Source organism: Synchiropus splendidus, chromosome 5, assembly GCF_027744825.2.
Source record: "Synchiropus splendidus isolate RoL2022-P1 chromosome 5, RoL_Sspl_1.0, whole genome shotgun sequence".
NCBI lineage: Eukaryota > Metazoa > Chordata > Actinopteri > Syngnathiformes > Callionymidae > Synchiropus > Synchiropus splendidus.
The window spans coordinates 34,361,286-34,376,859 of NC_071338.1; the positions used below are offsets into that span (position 1 = coordinate 34,361,286).

At 58.6% G+C, this 15,574-nt stretch overlaps 2 protein-coding genes across 8 annotated transcripts in view; one reads left to right on the plus strand and one right to left on the minus strand.

Moving 5' to 3' along the window:
* Window positions 1-4,318, minus strand: part of LOC128758559 (A-kinase anchor protein 13) — a 38,016-nt gene extending 33,698 nt beyond the window's left edge. For all 7 annotated transcript variants that reach the window (XM_053864625.1, XM_053864622.1, XM_053864624.1 and 4 more), the window contains exon 1: window positions 4,155-4,318. The gene's annotated coding sequence lies outside the window, so the exon portion shown is untranslated. The remainder of the gene's footprint in view (window positions 1-4,154) is intronic.
* A 2,807-nt stretch (window positions 4,319-7,125) lies between these two features.
* On the plus strand, window positions 7,126-14,313 carry LOC128759535 (synaptic vesicle glycoprotein 2B-like). Its single transcript, XM_053866568.1, has 13 exons — window positions 7,126-7,270; window positions 8,924-9,558; window positions 10,425-10,605; window positions 10,672-10,823; window positions 10,894-11,027; window positions 11,382-11,471; window positions 11,815-11,928; window positions 12,000-12,088; window positions 12,480-12,644; window positions 12,704-12,837; window positions 12,898-13,098; window positions 13,162-13,321; window positions 13,803-14,313. The coding sequence occupies exons 2-13, from the start codon at window positions 9,090-9,092 to the stop codon at window positions 13,984-13,986; spliced, it is 2,073 nt and encodes a 690-aa protein (XP_053722543.1). The 5' UTR covers window positions 7,126-7,270; window positions 8,924-9,089; the 3' UTR covers window positions 13,987-14,313.
* The last annotated feature ends 1,261 nt before the right edge of the window (window positions 14,314-15,574 follow it).

The window sequence follows — 15,574 nt, forward strand, 5'->3', positions numbered from 1 at the left end:
TTTCCATCCCTCAGATCAAGCTTGGATGACAGAGTGGCGGCGGTTGGTTTGACATGGCACTGAATCAAAGCTCCTCCACTCAAAGCTGGAGGAATGAGAAAGCAAGCTGAGAGAATGAACGTTAGAGCTGTCCAAACATGAATGAAACGGTAGAGTGGCCTGCACTAGTGCTTTAGGAGGCAGGCAAACCAGTCTGACAAATCCAGTCAAGACCAACAGCCATGCCAGCAGTCACCCTGAGTCAGAGTCCGTGCCTTCAACTGGGAGTCAACTTGAGCACATACAGTAACACAACAGAGTCCCGCCCCCACGTCTCCAGTGCTGGACTCACTCTTCACCTCCGAAGATTTCCCAGCTGCTTACTGAGCGCTGCCGTCCCTCTCTGGAGTCGCTCCAGTCAGAGGGCCGTTGCGTAACAGGCCTTTAATCCCACCTGTCACCTGCTGCTCCAGATTAGACTCTTCAGAGCATCGGGCAGGGCCTCCATTGGTCACCATCAGAGCCTCAGCACGGCGCCACCCAGCAATCCAAACCAGGGACGAGCGTCAAGGTGCGGCCATGTGACTGCAGCGTGATCTGGAGGATCTCCCACACAGACACAGTGGCATCATGTGGCGCCTCACGCAGGCAGAGCGGTGGAGGAGAACACGACTGAAAGTGACCCACGTTCCACATCACGTTCATGACCCTCAGCTTCTGGGCGCCTACACCGTAGCCCCATGCACACGACTCCTGAGATTTACTTCCAGCCAGACCCTCCTCCACGACTGTCCCGACCATCCCCCGGCTGGCTGAACACAGCGAGGATGTTCCTGGGTCGGCTGTCGTAGCTGTGGAATCCAGCTGGTCAAGCATTGACAAGAGGGCTGAGGAGTGGGCCAGTTAATGCTCCACAGACGGCGCGCTCTGAGCTTGAACCCGGTTCTTAACTGCGCTGCAGCGTCAGCCACGGCACCTGTTGCTGCCGACCACTTAGACCGTCACGGCACTTTGATTTAATCAACCGCGGCTGACGTCCCAGCGGACAGATATGAGGGCAGCGCGGTGACGCCACCTGGCCCGCCACACAAAAGCCGCCTCTGTTCACACAAAGGCTGGCCGGGGAGCGCGGGATGAAAGGTCTCCTCAGTGTTTGGTGACAGTTATTACCTGCTGCACTGAAACCAAATACCTGCCGGCCCAGATAGCGTCATCTTATTGGCTGTAACCAGGGTCTTGGCCTTCATCAGCCCCCACACTGCTGCGCCTTCACTCAATCTGCTTTGCTTCAGGGCTTCCTGTCCTTCAGCCTGGACTGTAACACGTCCGTCGAAAACAAGCCGCATGACTCACGACTCTTCAGCTGACACAGGCTTCCGGCTTCTTCTGACGCAGCTTGCTAACGGAAGCCTTTTCTGCTGCCTGACAGTGTGACCTCCTCAAGTTCACCAGCAGACTTCACCTTGAGCAGCCCTTTCTCATGAGGGGAGAGGGCCTTCAGTCTCGCAGCAGACGCCCGGGCACTTGAGCCAAGCCCCGGAGCCCAGGCTTCAAATCAGCCGTGGTTTCCTCAACATCTCTGTCTCAGACACAGCGGAAGCCATGAGACGCTCGGACAATAGCAGGTAAAGCGTGACCAGGGGTGTAGCTGCAGCAGATTTCTGGATCACTAGAGGGCGTGACAGATACTTCTTGATGATGCAGTGAAGAGACTTGCACGAGGTTTTCTAATGCATGGGCCTAAAATGGGACCTTGCGGCTCAGCCCAGGTAAATCTGGCTGCAGATGTTCCCTATGGTGACGGAAGATGTTCCGCGTCAGAGAGACAAGGCCCAGGACCGAGGAAGCGAGGCGAGTTCTTCACCTTTGTCTGTTCCTTCAGAAGGAGACTGAGAAACAAGTGACAAAATACTGGTCGGTCCCAACAACGTCTCTTTGAAGAAGTGTGCGGAAGGACATGGAGGCAGCAAGTGGCGAGTCAATGGCAGGGTTTGGAAGGTGCAGCAGAGTTAGGCGTGCTGCACGCCATTCGCTCTGGTCCTCACGAGCTCGTCGGCTGGTGCGGTCACGTGTTCCACACCAGGACCAAGTGAGAAGCTGAGCGAGTCCCCTGGTTGCTCGCAGCTCTCCGACCTCCTGCTCGCTCCTGCTGCGAGAGCCTCACCACAGCAGAAGCAACCGTCTGCGTGAAGACAACAGAAAGTGGCTCTCCCTCCCGAAAGGGCTGTAAGAGGTTTAGCGGCAAAGCTGGGTCTCTGCTGATCAGATTAATATGGTTCCCGCGGCTGCTCATTCTAATTAACGGAGCACCAAGTAAACAACACTGGCTGGACACGTTTCTGACCCAGGTCACCGCGGAAGATCTTCTGCATGTGCTGCTGCATATGCAGCTTGGGAACACTCCAGGCCACCACACCAGACCCTCCTGCGACAGACGTGGGAGGGGAGTGAAGAGCAGCCTCGAAGAGAGGGACAGAGTCAGATTAAACTGCTGTAATCTACGGCACAGTCAAGGCGTGAGGCGGTGGAACCGCACTGAGCTGCACGTGGAGCCCGGGCCTGGCGGCAGGACGCAGGCGAGGCTCGCTCAGGTGAGGCTTAAGTCCATGTCAGACAGGTGTGTTTACACCGAGCACGTGGGCGCCCAGCACGCCAATTACAGCGGCTAAACACGGCTCACTGCTGGCGCTGGCAGTGAGGGGGCGGAGCCTGCATCCCACGAGGCACAGGTAACAAGGTGATGCCGCCCATCGGTGGATGATTAACGGACGGGACGGATAAACACTGCTGAGATCAGCACTTCGGTCGTCTAAACAAAGTCCAAAAACCAAGAACAAACACGAGCTCCCGCAGGCTCGTGACACGCCAACACTAGAGAGAGGATCCTGGCACCTGGGCTGCATGAGCGGCTCTCCATATATGAACAGTGATGTCATGTTTATGAGCCACTGAGGGCTTCAGCCCTGGAGGTGGCAGGTCCGTCCCCCTCCAGCGACCCCACCACAGCCGGGTCCAGACCTCACAGGAACGCTTCGACATGCAAAAATTGAACACAAAAACATGTTTACTTTGGCAGCTTCTGTTAAGCCCAGGTGGAGGTTCATGTCTGGAGATGCAGGATGAAAGGCTTGAGTCTGCACCATGGGACTGAAGGACGTGTCTCACACCCAACACGGCGATGACGTGCCAGGTCGCGTGACCACAGCGGCCACAGCCGGGGGCTGCGCACACGTCTCAGACGGAGGGATTTCGCCGTCATTGAAGACTCTTTATCTCTTCACTCCTTCAGATCCCAGGAAGTCTCTCGGAACAACACAGTGATTTTTGACTGCCGTCTCCTTGCTCACAAACCTGGACATCAATGAACTTCAAACCACAAAGCTGCTGATAAGGGCCGCAGGTCACCGGAGTTCACTGTCAGAGACCAGCGTTGAGGAGTTTCTTAGGCAAACATGAGAGGCTCCAGGCGAGAGTCAACAACCAGGAGGCCCCTGGTGTTTCAGGAAGAACCACTTCCTTCAGCGGCCCAGAATGGTGACTCGGGTTCGTGGAGCCCAGAGGCAGCATCATGGCCGCAGCTGGACTTCGGAGCCAGGAAGAGGAAGGCACCTGGCTCTGGTGATTCCACAGCCCCACCTGCCTCGTCACGTGTGGCCGCAGACGGGCCCGGCTCTCCTCCGCAGGAGCGGCACCAGAGATGAGCTGGCTCACTTTGGTGCGTGAGACCATTGGTGGGGCACGACACACCTGTCCAGGTCCTGCTCTGCACAGCCTCGTCAGCCAGGTTCGCCTCCATGAGCCGCCGGCACCAGGCCATCTGCAGCTGGAGGACTGACCCTGACAACACCTGAGCTCCAGGCGAGTCCCACCTGCTGCGGTTGTTTGGCAGCTACACCAAAGCACAGAGTGGGGTGACGTGAAACCTTCTCACCGGTCCCCTCAGAATGACGAGACTCGTCTCCACACAAAGCCCTTCTGGTTACCGAGTAAAAGTTGCCCGCGCACCTCAACTACAGCTCACTTCGGCACAAAACAAACATGCGAAATGTGCCGTCCGTCACTCGGAACGGAAGAAACGGACAGTTGTTGCGTGGCGGAGCTAACGGGCTAACACTGCCGTCATGACTGGACTTCACTCCGAACCGAGCCGCGCTGGCTTCCTTCACGAGACTCACCCGCAGTGGACCCGCCAGAACCATAACAAGCGCCTCGGTCCGCTTCCCTGTCGCTTTGGAGCGGTCAGCGGAGGCACCGGTCCCGGGAGGCGCAGGTCCCACACTGGCTCCGTCTGACCACCAACTTGTGACTGCGGCTTGTTAGTTTGGGTTTCCCAGGACGACCCAGGGGGAGGGGCCGGAGCTGGCGGCACGGCGCATGCGCCAAGTCGCGCTGTTGCTTCTTTGCTTGTGTTGTTGTTGTTGTTGTGTTTCAGAGCAAACTTTGAAACCTGAAACACAACCGAGCCAGACTGCGCAGGTGGGCAAACGCTTTACTGGGGTCACTTGTCTCGAAACTGACTAAACAACACCGAGAACAAAGTCAGCGTCAGTGAAACCGCGCACGGGAGGCGAGGAGGTCACGTGTTGCAAGTGACACGCGTATAACCACAACACAGTGGCATAAAGTAGACGCTGGAGCGCGGAATACAAACACTGTCCTGTTTATCGAAGCACACCGAAGCGAGAGGCGGGGGACACCCTGGACAGGACTCCGCCCGCGGGGCTGCAGCGCCCCCTGCTGGCTCTCACTGCGGCGCTGCCTTTACACGCCGGAACCAGATGAGCTGGGTTGCAGGTTCCCCTCGTGTTTCTGCTGCAGACAGGACATGCTGGCCATCAAGCTGGACAGAACCTGGGCGGTCCTCCTCCTCCGCAGGAGTTCATGAGAGCAGCGAGGACGTCTGAGGCGTCATCGGCCATGGTTCTCAGCAGGAAGTGTCACCAAGCCCAGGAGAGGCTGGAGTGAGGACGGCGTGGACACCAGAGGAGAGCATCATCGCTGGTGTTTCTGTGCTTCTATCGAAAGTGATCCCTGTGTTTGTCATCACTTCAGTCTTTCATGGCTATTTTCGTCCTAAAGATGATTTAGGACGCTAGTATTCCAGGACGCCCAGGTCAGTCACCTGTCCCTCCTGCATTCGAACCTCTGTTTAGCTGTTTCCCTCAGAGAGCGTGCAGGCCCCTGCGCATTATCGAAGCACGGAAGGCAAAGGTTCCACATGCCACTTTGTGTTTTCCTCTCAGTCCAGGCCTGTTGGTCAATGACTAACCACACGTCCCTGCCAGGGGCCCTCAGAAGGCCACCGTGAGGTTTCCAGGCCCAGATTCGAGTCTGCTCACTGACCACTAGAGGGCACTATCTGCCAACGGACCCCCACAGAAGGTGCGACGGCTGCCGATGGAGGAAGAGCTCGTGTCTGCTGGTGGAACCTCAGGAGCATCTCGGAGGGCAGACGGGGCTGGTTTTAGAGGCAGGCAGCTTGGAGTGTGTCTGTTCATGGAGCAGAGACGGGTGAGACCAGCCGTCAGCACTCAGCAAACCGGAGCTGGAGCGAGTGAGCAGTGAGAAGGCAGCAGGATCTGGGAAAGTGCTGGTGCTGGAGTCTCCATCCTTCGCAGGTCGTGGGAGTCCTTGACAACCTTGACTCTCACCCCTGCGGTCCAGTTTCTCCTCTTTCCTCCAGGGTGACGCACGTCCTTCCCACCCCTGACCCCTGCGTTCCTCACCGTGGTGTCTCTGTCAGCATCGTCACTCTGACGCGGGAAGACCTCACGTGCAGAGATGTGACATGAGCAGCTCGAGGGTGAAACCCAGAGACCCCAGTGAATGACCTTGAATGGAGGCGCAGTGCCAGCCACGGCCAGCAGGTGTCGTGCGTCGCACACCTGCGGCCGTAATCCCGCTGATCCCATCAGAGGATTTGGTGTGTACAACGCCCGTGCACGTGTGTGATCGAGCCTCCATTTCAGCAGGTCAGGTGACATCAGACCAATCACAGCCTCGCCGTCGTCTCTTCAGCGCGGCCGTCAGATTTGCTTCAGCAGGAATTAGAGGGAACAACAGCCGAGGTGGGGCTGCTTGACATGGGAAGGTCATGGGCTCCGACTTGTTCACGAGGAAGCCCTGACTGACCGCCAGGGTCGGCCCTGACGGGGGCTTCCTTGACTGCAAGCTCTTCAGTCGCCCTCCCTGCTCTCAGTCTGGATCGCGGCTCCTCCACCGATGCTCCTCACCAGCAATGATCCATCGCTGGGCCTGAGCCCCGCCCCCTGACACAACACCAACCTTAATCCCAGTGAGCAGAAGGTCATGAATGTTGGGGGCGTGTGCTTCACTAACAGAATCTCCATCAGTGTAACGGCTCAATGGCCGGATTATTTAATCCGACGCGGCGCCCAACAGTGTGTAGTGGTGGGTGAGGCTAGGGGGAGGGGTTTAACCCGGGACCACACGCTGGAAGAGGACCAGGGGCTAAATTTAGCCAATGGCTTTGTGGGGTGGAGCTAATCCTCTTTGCTCACGAATTATCTGCCCAGGGATTAGAGAGCTTTGCCTCTGTGAAGACATCTACTCGCTACAATGATGTCCCGCTGCAGGACGCACCGTGCCGGGTGGTGGGGGGTCGGTGTGTGTGTGTGTGTCGGGGGGGATTAGTGAAACAAAATGTAGCGCCGCACCAATGTTGTCTCTTTTAATCTGCGTCACCATGACGGAGTGTGCTGCCACCTGGAGACCTGAAGACCTCCCTGCTGGACAGATGGTTGACTGCAACACGCTGAGTCGTGCAGCAAACTCCAGCGTCCAGGTGAAGGCGCCGCGCCCACGAGAGACGCCAAACCCCACCACCAGTCACCATCCCCAGTGGCTGCTCCACCTGTTGAGTTGAGGGGCTCCAGAGAATGTCTCCAGCCACGACCCACTTGCTACTGTTAGCATGTTGGCTGGAGCCACTATAGCAGGTGTGTGTGGGGCTTCAGAACCAGCGACTCCTCCACTTCTCTCTGTAACGGTGACCTCTGACCTCAGAGTGCCTCTGATTCACAAAAAAGCCAGTGCAGCGCTCGGAGTAGGAGCCGGTCCCTCCTCAAAGATGGGCCCGGGAGGCGGGGGGAGGGGAGTCTCCCGGTGAGGCGGGCGGGAGTGGGCGGGGGATCGTGAGGCTGGACGCTAATCCCTGTGGCTCGGCTGCAGCACGGCCTCCGTGTCGGCTCTGCGCCTCTGAACATGAAGCAGTGACTTGTCCGGTTCGGAGAGTCTGAAGTCGCTTCACGTCGAGGAGAAGATGAGTCCGGTGAGTTCATTTCCACTTCCTACTTTTGACCTGGGAACAGCTGAGCGCTTCCGACCCGCTTCAGTCTGGACCCTCGGTTCTGGCGATGGCTCGCAGAAGCTGTGGCTTTGGTTGACGAACTGGCGTAGTGTTTGAACGGTCGTGAGCAATATGACCTTTGACCTCACGGGTCAGTCAGAGAGCGTCGCGGGGGATCGTGTTCCGTCGGCGCTTGAGCCCCAGTCACTGCCACCTGACGGCAGCGACTGGCAGGATCCGTCCAGCAGTTGCTCGCCAGTCAGGATGATGCCACTTCCTGTCTCCCCCTGCTGCGGCCGTCCCTCTCGCAGGAGTCAAGTCTGGCCAGCGTGGCGTCTGAGTCAGAGACCAGTTTGTGTGTGTGTTCGCACGCTTCCTGACCTGAACCTTCGGCTCACTTCAAGCAGGGCTCACCAGACGGCGTTGTGCCCACAGAGCCAGGTGCCCCGACGCGACCCTTTCATTCATTCATTTGGACTGCACTGAGGGCTCCACCTCGACCCCCCTCAACAGGAAGTGAGGCGCGAGCCGGCGCCTCTTACGTAAGCGGCAGCTGTGAAGGTGCTTCAGTCACCTCTGATTCCACATCAAGTCCAGAGAGATTCTCTAATCCACCTCTGACACGCTTCCTGACTTTCAGTCTGCTCCAGAGGCAGCAAGGACAAAACCATAAAACTGCTCTCTTAATCTGGATTACAGCATCATCCGGCCTCCAAAGCACAGCACGAGAGCCCAAATCAGTGGCTCGGCAGCTGCAGCGTCTCTGGGCCCTCAGGGTCCACCTGCGCCCCGCACCTGGGGTCAGCTCTGAGCTCCAGACGCTTCTGTGCTCCAACACTCCACACACACCGGACTTATTCCGCTTTGTTGGAGTCAGTTTATATCCTTTCACTGATCGCTTTGATTCAGCTCAGTCGACACAACTGGCCTCTCACCGCCTCCGAGTTGTAGTAGTATTTCCTATGACCACTAGGTGGCAGTGCTGCTGCGTGAAGGCGCCTGGCCAGGCTCAGTGCGGGACCGTGAGCAGCAGCGCAGGAACACGCCTGCGACATCCGGTCCAAACTCCACCTTCTAATGACCTGATGGATAGTTCTGTATGATGTATATTTCACTTTGTTCGCGCAGGGGCCACAGAGACAAACTCGTGCTCATGTTTCCAAGGGTTTTTAGTTGAGTGGACGGGTCTCAGGACTGTGGTTCACTGCCATGCGCCATTCTTTCAACGCTGCGGTCCTCACGAGGCCTGGAGCTTGGTGACCTGCCATCGCTCTGCCCGTTGTAGGAATACACACCTCTAATGTGTCCGTTGACTCGCGAGAGTGGCGAGCAAAAACGTCTTCCCTGACAGAGGAGTGTCACGACCCTGTGACCCCGCTGTGGCCCCGCCCATCTCTGGCCGGCTCCATCACTCCTCAGCCATCACTGTCCCCGAGGTTCCTGAGCTTCCTCATTCCTTCACTTGGGGGAAGGTAGACAAACTCAGGCTGCGTGGACTTCATCCTTGGAGACACAGACACCGAGCGACGGACTGAGAGGAGAGTTGTGGGGCGACAGGCGGCTGAGGCGCGGGTGCTTCCTTCTTCCTTCACGGCTGCAGCTTGGTGCTCAGGTGTCCTCTCGCTCCTGTTGCAGGTCCAGAATGTGGCTCTCCACGGATCAGGCTCCACATAAGAACCTGCTCCAGCCTCCCACCAGCGGCAGGAAGTGACTTCTGCAGAAAGGCTTCGCTCACTGGATGATGTTGCAGCAGTGAGCTCATCTTTGCATCAGGATCTTCTCAGCACACGCGGCAGGAACCATGGACGACCCCTATCAGAACAACGTGAGCCCTCAGGTGACAGAGGGCGGGGACTACGCCTACACCCAGGATGGAGGTTACCCATACCAGACCGACTACCCGCCCCAGGAGGAGGACGCCCGCAGCGACGCCACGGAGGGCGCCGACGAGGACGAGCAGATGTACGAGGGCGAGTACCAGGGGATCCCCCACCCCGACGAGATCAAGGAGGCGCGGCGAGCGGCGCGACTGGAGGCCAAGAGGAAAGCTCGCGTGGCGGCCCAGCAGCCGGAGGAGGAGGAGGAGAACCTGCCCGAGCAGTACGAGGCCATCATGGAGGACTGTGGTCACGGACGCTTCCAGTGGACCCTCTTCTTTGTGCTGGGCCTGGCGCTGATGGCGGACGGGGTGGACGGCTTCGTGGTGGGCTTCGTCCTGCCCAGTGCAGAGAAGGACATGTGCATCTCCAACGCGGACAAGGGGCTTCTAGGTGAGTGACAGCAGAGACGGGAGCAGGTGACCCCAGCTTCCACTTCCTCCTCTGGTCAGCAGCCGCCAGGTGGCTTCATGTTCTCCTCCTGAGACCATCATGAGTCAGTCTCTTCCCAGGCTCCTGACCGTGCCTGGAGAGTCTCAGACCACAAGCATGGTTCAGGTTGGAGAGAAGATCTTCCTCAGTGAGGGAAGGATGGAGGCTGAGCCACAAGACCAAGCTCTGGTCGGTGGTTTCGCCTCCCGTCCGTGTGTCCACACTCTGTTGGAGGGAGAAGCTCTGCTCCTCCAGGAGCCAGGCCTCGCAGCTGAGGGAATGTCTGGAGCAGGGTTGTGGACAGAGGCGAGCACAGGCCTCTGTGCTGGCTGCTGCCCCCACGACCAGGAGGACAACCTTTTATATTCTCTCCTCCAGAGCTCCACATCCCTCAAGTCACCTCAGGGTCTGTGATTGGTCTGACCAGAAGGCATCTGGAGAAACACTGGCTTGAGAGGAGGACTCCACAGCAGGACCTGACAGCACTGAGGCAACGTCAAGAGAAGAAAACAGAACTTGTTTTCTGAGCAGAAAATGACGCAGGTGTGGAGACCCCAATGCAAGGTGGTCCTCCACGTGCTGCTAAGCTGCTTAGCGGCTGTGGTCAGAGCTGGGGGGGGGGGGTCGACTAGACCACCTGGAACTTCAGGACATGCATCAAGGTTCTGTGGGCTCCAGCACACTGGAGAGGAGGTGGGACCCTGTCGTTCAGCAGCACCTGAAGGTCCACCTCAGCGCTGCGCTCCATCACGACCGAACCGCCGCTTGTCTCTGAGTGAAACGGCGCCGCCTGCTGGGCAGAGCTGAGCTGCGCGTCCTGTGTGCAGGTCTGCTGGTCTACGTGGCCATGATGGTGGGGGCGCTGGTGTGGGGGGGCCTGTGCGACAAAATGGGCCGCAGGAAGTGTCTGATCTACGTCCTGGCCATCGACCTGCTCTTCTCCTTCCTGTCCTGCTTCGCCCAAAGCTACGGCTTCTTCCTCTTCTTCCGGTTCTGCTCTGGTTTCGGGTAAGTGGCGGCCACGGGCCCCCTGTGAGGTCGGGTGACGCGAAGCGCGGAACATCTCTCCTGCAGGATCGGAGGCTCCATCCCCATCGTCTACACCTACTTCACCGAGTTCCTGCAGATGGACAAGCGCGGGGAGCACCTGAGCTGGCTCTGCATGTTCTGGATGCTGGGGGGGCTCTACGCCTCCTTCAGCGCCTGGGGCATCATCCCGCACTACGGTGAGAGAGGCAGGAGAGAGAGGCCCTGCTCCTGACACACCTGACTGCCGCTCCTCTCTCTCGCCCGCAGGCTGGGGTTTTGCCATCGGCTCGGACTTCCAGATGCACAGCTGGCGCCTCTTCATCCTGGTCTGCCTCTTCCCTGCTCTGGCGGCTCTCATCGGGGTGGTCTTCATGCCTGAGAGTCCTCGCTTCCTGCTGGAGGTCAGACCCTTTGTCCTCGGGCCCAGGCACCTCTCACTCCGCAGTCACCCGCACACTGGCGAGGCTGAGGAGCAGGTGGGCAGGAGGCAGCAGAGTGGACCCATGACGGACGAGCGGCTCCGGGGCCTCCTCCGCTCCCTGCCCACCGACTCACCGGCTGGGCAAAGCCGCCGAGTCATCAGCCACCACTGCCAAATCCCACCGTGGTGCAAAGCTGTCGAGGGGCTGTGAGATCCAGAGACCCGGGTCACTGTCCGTCCCTCCGACCGCACGGCTGCTCTCTGCAAATACACAGGGCTCAGCGCCCCCCACACCATGACGGTGGGGATGATCAAGCGTGTGTTTGTCCCGCAGAGCGCCCGGCACGACGAGGCCTGGATGGTCCTGCGGCAGGTGCACGACACCAACTGGAAGGCCAAGGGTGAACCGGAGAGAGTCTTCACCGTAGGTTCCTCCTGCTCGGCTGTGTTTTCACATGGGTCAGGACAGAGAGCGAGTCAGTGTTCGGGTCACAGGTCACGGAAGTGTTGGCTCATACGGGTCTGACCCTCCAGCTGCGTGCTCTGTCAAACCGTGGAGGGAAGCAGTCTGTCGAGCGCTCTGTGGCCTCTCAAGGTCAAGGTCCAGCTGGACCAAAGGGCTTGCAGAGAGCCACCTCAGGCCAGGCGACCGTGCGGCCGCAGCAACAGGACTCTGTGGGGTCTTCAGACCAGCTCGGGCTCAGCTTGGATCTAACTTGTGGAGTTCTTCAGTGGCATGTGAGCATCTTCACTTCTCTGTGGAACAGGTCACCAACATCAAGACCCCGCAGACGCAGGAAGACGAGTTCATCGAGATCCAGAGCGACACCGGAACCGCCTTCCAGCGCTGGACGGTCCGGCACGTGACCATGCTGCAGCAGGTGTGGGGTGTTCCTGCTCCAGATCTTGGTGCTGGGAACTGACCCTCCCTCCCCCCTCGCTTCCCTCCCAGGTGATGGCCAACATCATGTCCTTATCGGCTCCAGAGCTCCGACTGCAGGGTCTGTTCCTGGTCATCGTGTGGTTCTGTCTGGCCTTCAGGTGAGACCCCAGCCATGATGGTGATGATGGTGATGATGGTGATGGTGATGATGGTGATGATGGTGATGAAGATGATGGTGAAGATGATGATGATGGTGATGATGATGATGAAGATGAAGATGAAGATGAAGATGATGATGATGATGGTGATGATGATGATGGTGATGATGATGATGATGATGGTGATGATGATGATGATGATGATGGTGATGATGATGATGATGATGATGATGGTGATGGTAATGATGATGATGATGAAGGTGATGATGGTGATGGTGATGATGAAGGTGATGGTAATGAAGATGATGATGATGATGATGAAGGTGATGATGATGAAGATGATGATGGTGGTGATGATGATGAAGATGACGGCCGCCCCGTGTCTCTGCAGCTACCACGGTTTGGGCGTCTGGTTCCCCGACATGATCAAGTACATGCAGTATGAAGAGTATCAGTCCAGGGTGCGAGTCTTCCACAGAGAGAGAGTGGAGCGTTTCCACTTCAACTTCTCGCTGGTCAACCAGGTCCACCGTGAGGGAGAGTACATCCATGACAAGTAGGTGCCCGCCCGCCCGGCACGGGACTCCCCACACCCTCACCGCCCGCTCTGCTCAGGTTCGCCAACATCGAGATCAAGTCTGTCAAGTTTGAGGACTCCCTCTTCCAGAACTGCTACTTCGAGGACATCAGATCCACCAACACCTTCTTTGAGAACTGCACCATCAAGAACACCGTCTTCTACAACACAGGTAAGGAGGGCGGGGCGGGCAACGGCGCCGCCGCTGACCGGCTGGATGTCCTGCGCCCAGACCTCTGGCAGGAGAAGTTCAGGGACTGCCGGATGGAGAACAGCACCTTCCTGCACCCCAAGAAGGGCTGCCACCTCAACTTCCAGGAGGAGAACGACGTGGTCATCTACATGGTCAGCTTCCTGGGCAGCCTGGCCGTGCTGCCGGGCAACATCGTCTCCGCTCTCTTCATGGACAAAATAGGGAGGATCCGGATCATCGGTGAGTGCCCCGGGCCCCGCCCCCCGCCCCCCGCCGCCCCCGGCTCACCGCTGCCCTCTGCAGGTGGATCCATGCTGGCCTCCTCCGCCTGCACCTTCCTGCTGCTGCTGAGCTTCAGCCAAGGCGCCGTCATCTGCTGGCAGTGTCTCTTCTACGCCGTCAGCGTGGCGGCCTGGAACGGCGTGGAGGTCATCTCCGTGGAGCTGTACCCGTCGTCCAGAAGGTGCCGACACACGCCGCGCACGTGCTCCGCTCCCACTGCGGTGAAACACAGCTGCACACTCCTGGCAGGAAGCTGCCGAGGCCTCGCGGGTTACGGGGCGCCAGTGCGCCCCGGAACGTCTGAGAAAGACCGCTCTCGTCTGCTGAGAGACGTGTCCCGCAGCCGCACAAAGTCCCGTCTTGTGTGCCGCCGCTACTGCGAGCCAGCGCGCTTGCTTCTGCTTCCTGGTTAGCAGGAGGTGGTGACCCTTCAAATGTCAGTCCTACTTCCTGGCCGCGGCACCTTCCTCCTGCCCAGGCTGAGCACCTCCGGTCCTCGCTGCTCTTCCCACTTCTCAGCTGGTGCTGCCCACTAGTGGCCGGAACTCTGGTCTTTATTTGTTACCATGGTAACTGTGGCGTGACATGAGGAGTCGCCACCTGACCAGCAGCCGTCCCCGGCTGGAGCCGACACGCCTCTGATCCGGATCTGTCCTCCGCAGGGGCACTGCCTTCGGAATCCTCAACGCCGTCTGCAAGTTCGCCGCCATCCTGGCCAGCTTCATCTTCGCCGCCTTCATCGGGGTCACCAAGATCATCCCCATCTTCCTCGCCTTCTCCGCGCTCGTCTGCGGGGGCCTGCTGGCGCTCAAGCTGCCCGAAACCCGGGAGAAGATCCTCTCCTGAGACGCCAAACCTGCCGCGGCCGGGGGTGGGGGGGCGGGTCCAGCGAGGCGGGGCTCAAAAGGCCGAGCTGTCGTCGGCAGAGAGGACTGAACTTGTTATATCTGGTGGCCTACGTGGACTTGTCCTTGTTCCTTCTCAGCTCCTGTACCAGTGTTAGTCGCACGCACACACACACACACACACACATTTGTTTTGCTGTCCTTGTGAGGGCCCCTCCTGGCCATCACCCTTTCCCCAGCCTCTCCCTCCCCCTAAACACATGGCTCACCTGAACCTGAGGCCAAAAGCTTGTCAAGACTGGGTCCTCATAAACCCAGCAAAACATGAACACACACACACACAGTAGTTCCTGTGTCCTGACTGTTGTGTACAAGAGTGTGAGTCCAGTCAGTGTTGGAGCTGGTTCCTGCTCCCTGAGCCGAGCGGATGGAACCAACCAGCCGAGCCGTCGTGATGACCTCCTCCTCCTCTTCCTCCTCCTTCCTCCTCCTCCTCCTCTTCCTCCTCCTCCTCTTCGTTCTCCCCCTCCTTCCTCCTCCTCCTCTTCCTCTTCCTCTTCCTCCTCTTCTTCCTCTTCCTCCTTCCTCCTCCTCCTCCTCCTCTTCGTCCTCCCCCTCCTTCCTCCTCCTCCTCTTCCTCTTCCTCTTCCTCCTCCTCCTCCTCTTCGTCCTCCTCCTCCTCCTCCTCCTGCTCACCTCTCATCCTCCTCTTCCTCCTCCTCCTCTTCCTCCTCCTCCTCTTCGTTCTCCCCTCCTTCCTCCTCCTCCTCTTCCTCTTCCTCTTCCTCCTCCTCCTCTTCCTCTTCCTCCTCCTCTCCTCTCCCTCCTCCTCTTCCTCCTCCTCCTCTTCTTCCTCCTCCTCTTCCTCCTCCTCCTCCTCTCCCTCCTCCTCCTCCTCTTCTTCCTCCTCCTCTTCCTCCTCCTCCTCCTCTTCCTCTTCCTCCTCCACTCCTCTCCCTCCTCCTCTTCCTCCTCCTCCTCTTCTTCCTCCTCCTCCTCTTCTTCCTCCTCCTCTTCCTCCTCCTCCTCCTCTCCCTCCTCCTCCTCCTCTTCTTCCTCCTCCTCCTCCTCTTCCTCCTCCTCCTCCATCCCTACGTCCCTTCCTCTAGCGTCGCCCTGTTGGTCGGCAGCTCCAGTCACGTGTTTCTCTGTTGGTCGCTGCTGCTGCTCCACTCTGCCGTCTTCTGACAGGAACAGTGACACCTAGTGGTTTTGATATGAAGTTTGATGTATGCGTCATGTTGTGGTGTGACTGAGGCCCCGCGTGCGTGTGTGTGTGGGGGGGCAGGGCTTAGATCGTGGTTAGGTCGTGTCGTCGTCGTGAGCAACTGTAGCCGTGCGTGTATTAGCTGTGCCACAGTGGAGACCTGAATAAAGACCAGGATGATCCTGTCACATGACCACGGCCAACTGACACACATGCTGAGCGGAGGTCATGTGACCACAGCAGGAGCAGCACACGCTAGTGATGTCATCGCTGGCAGTGGGCTCCAAATGACTGCCCCCTGCTGGGTGACCCTGGTTTCACACCTGACCTGACGCCTGCGAGGACTCTCTCTGGCACAGGCACACACACACACACATTCTCG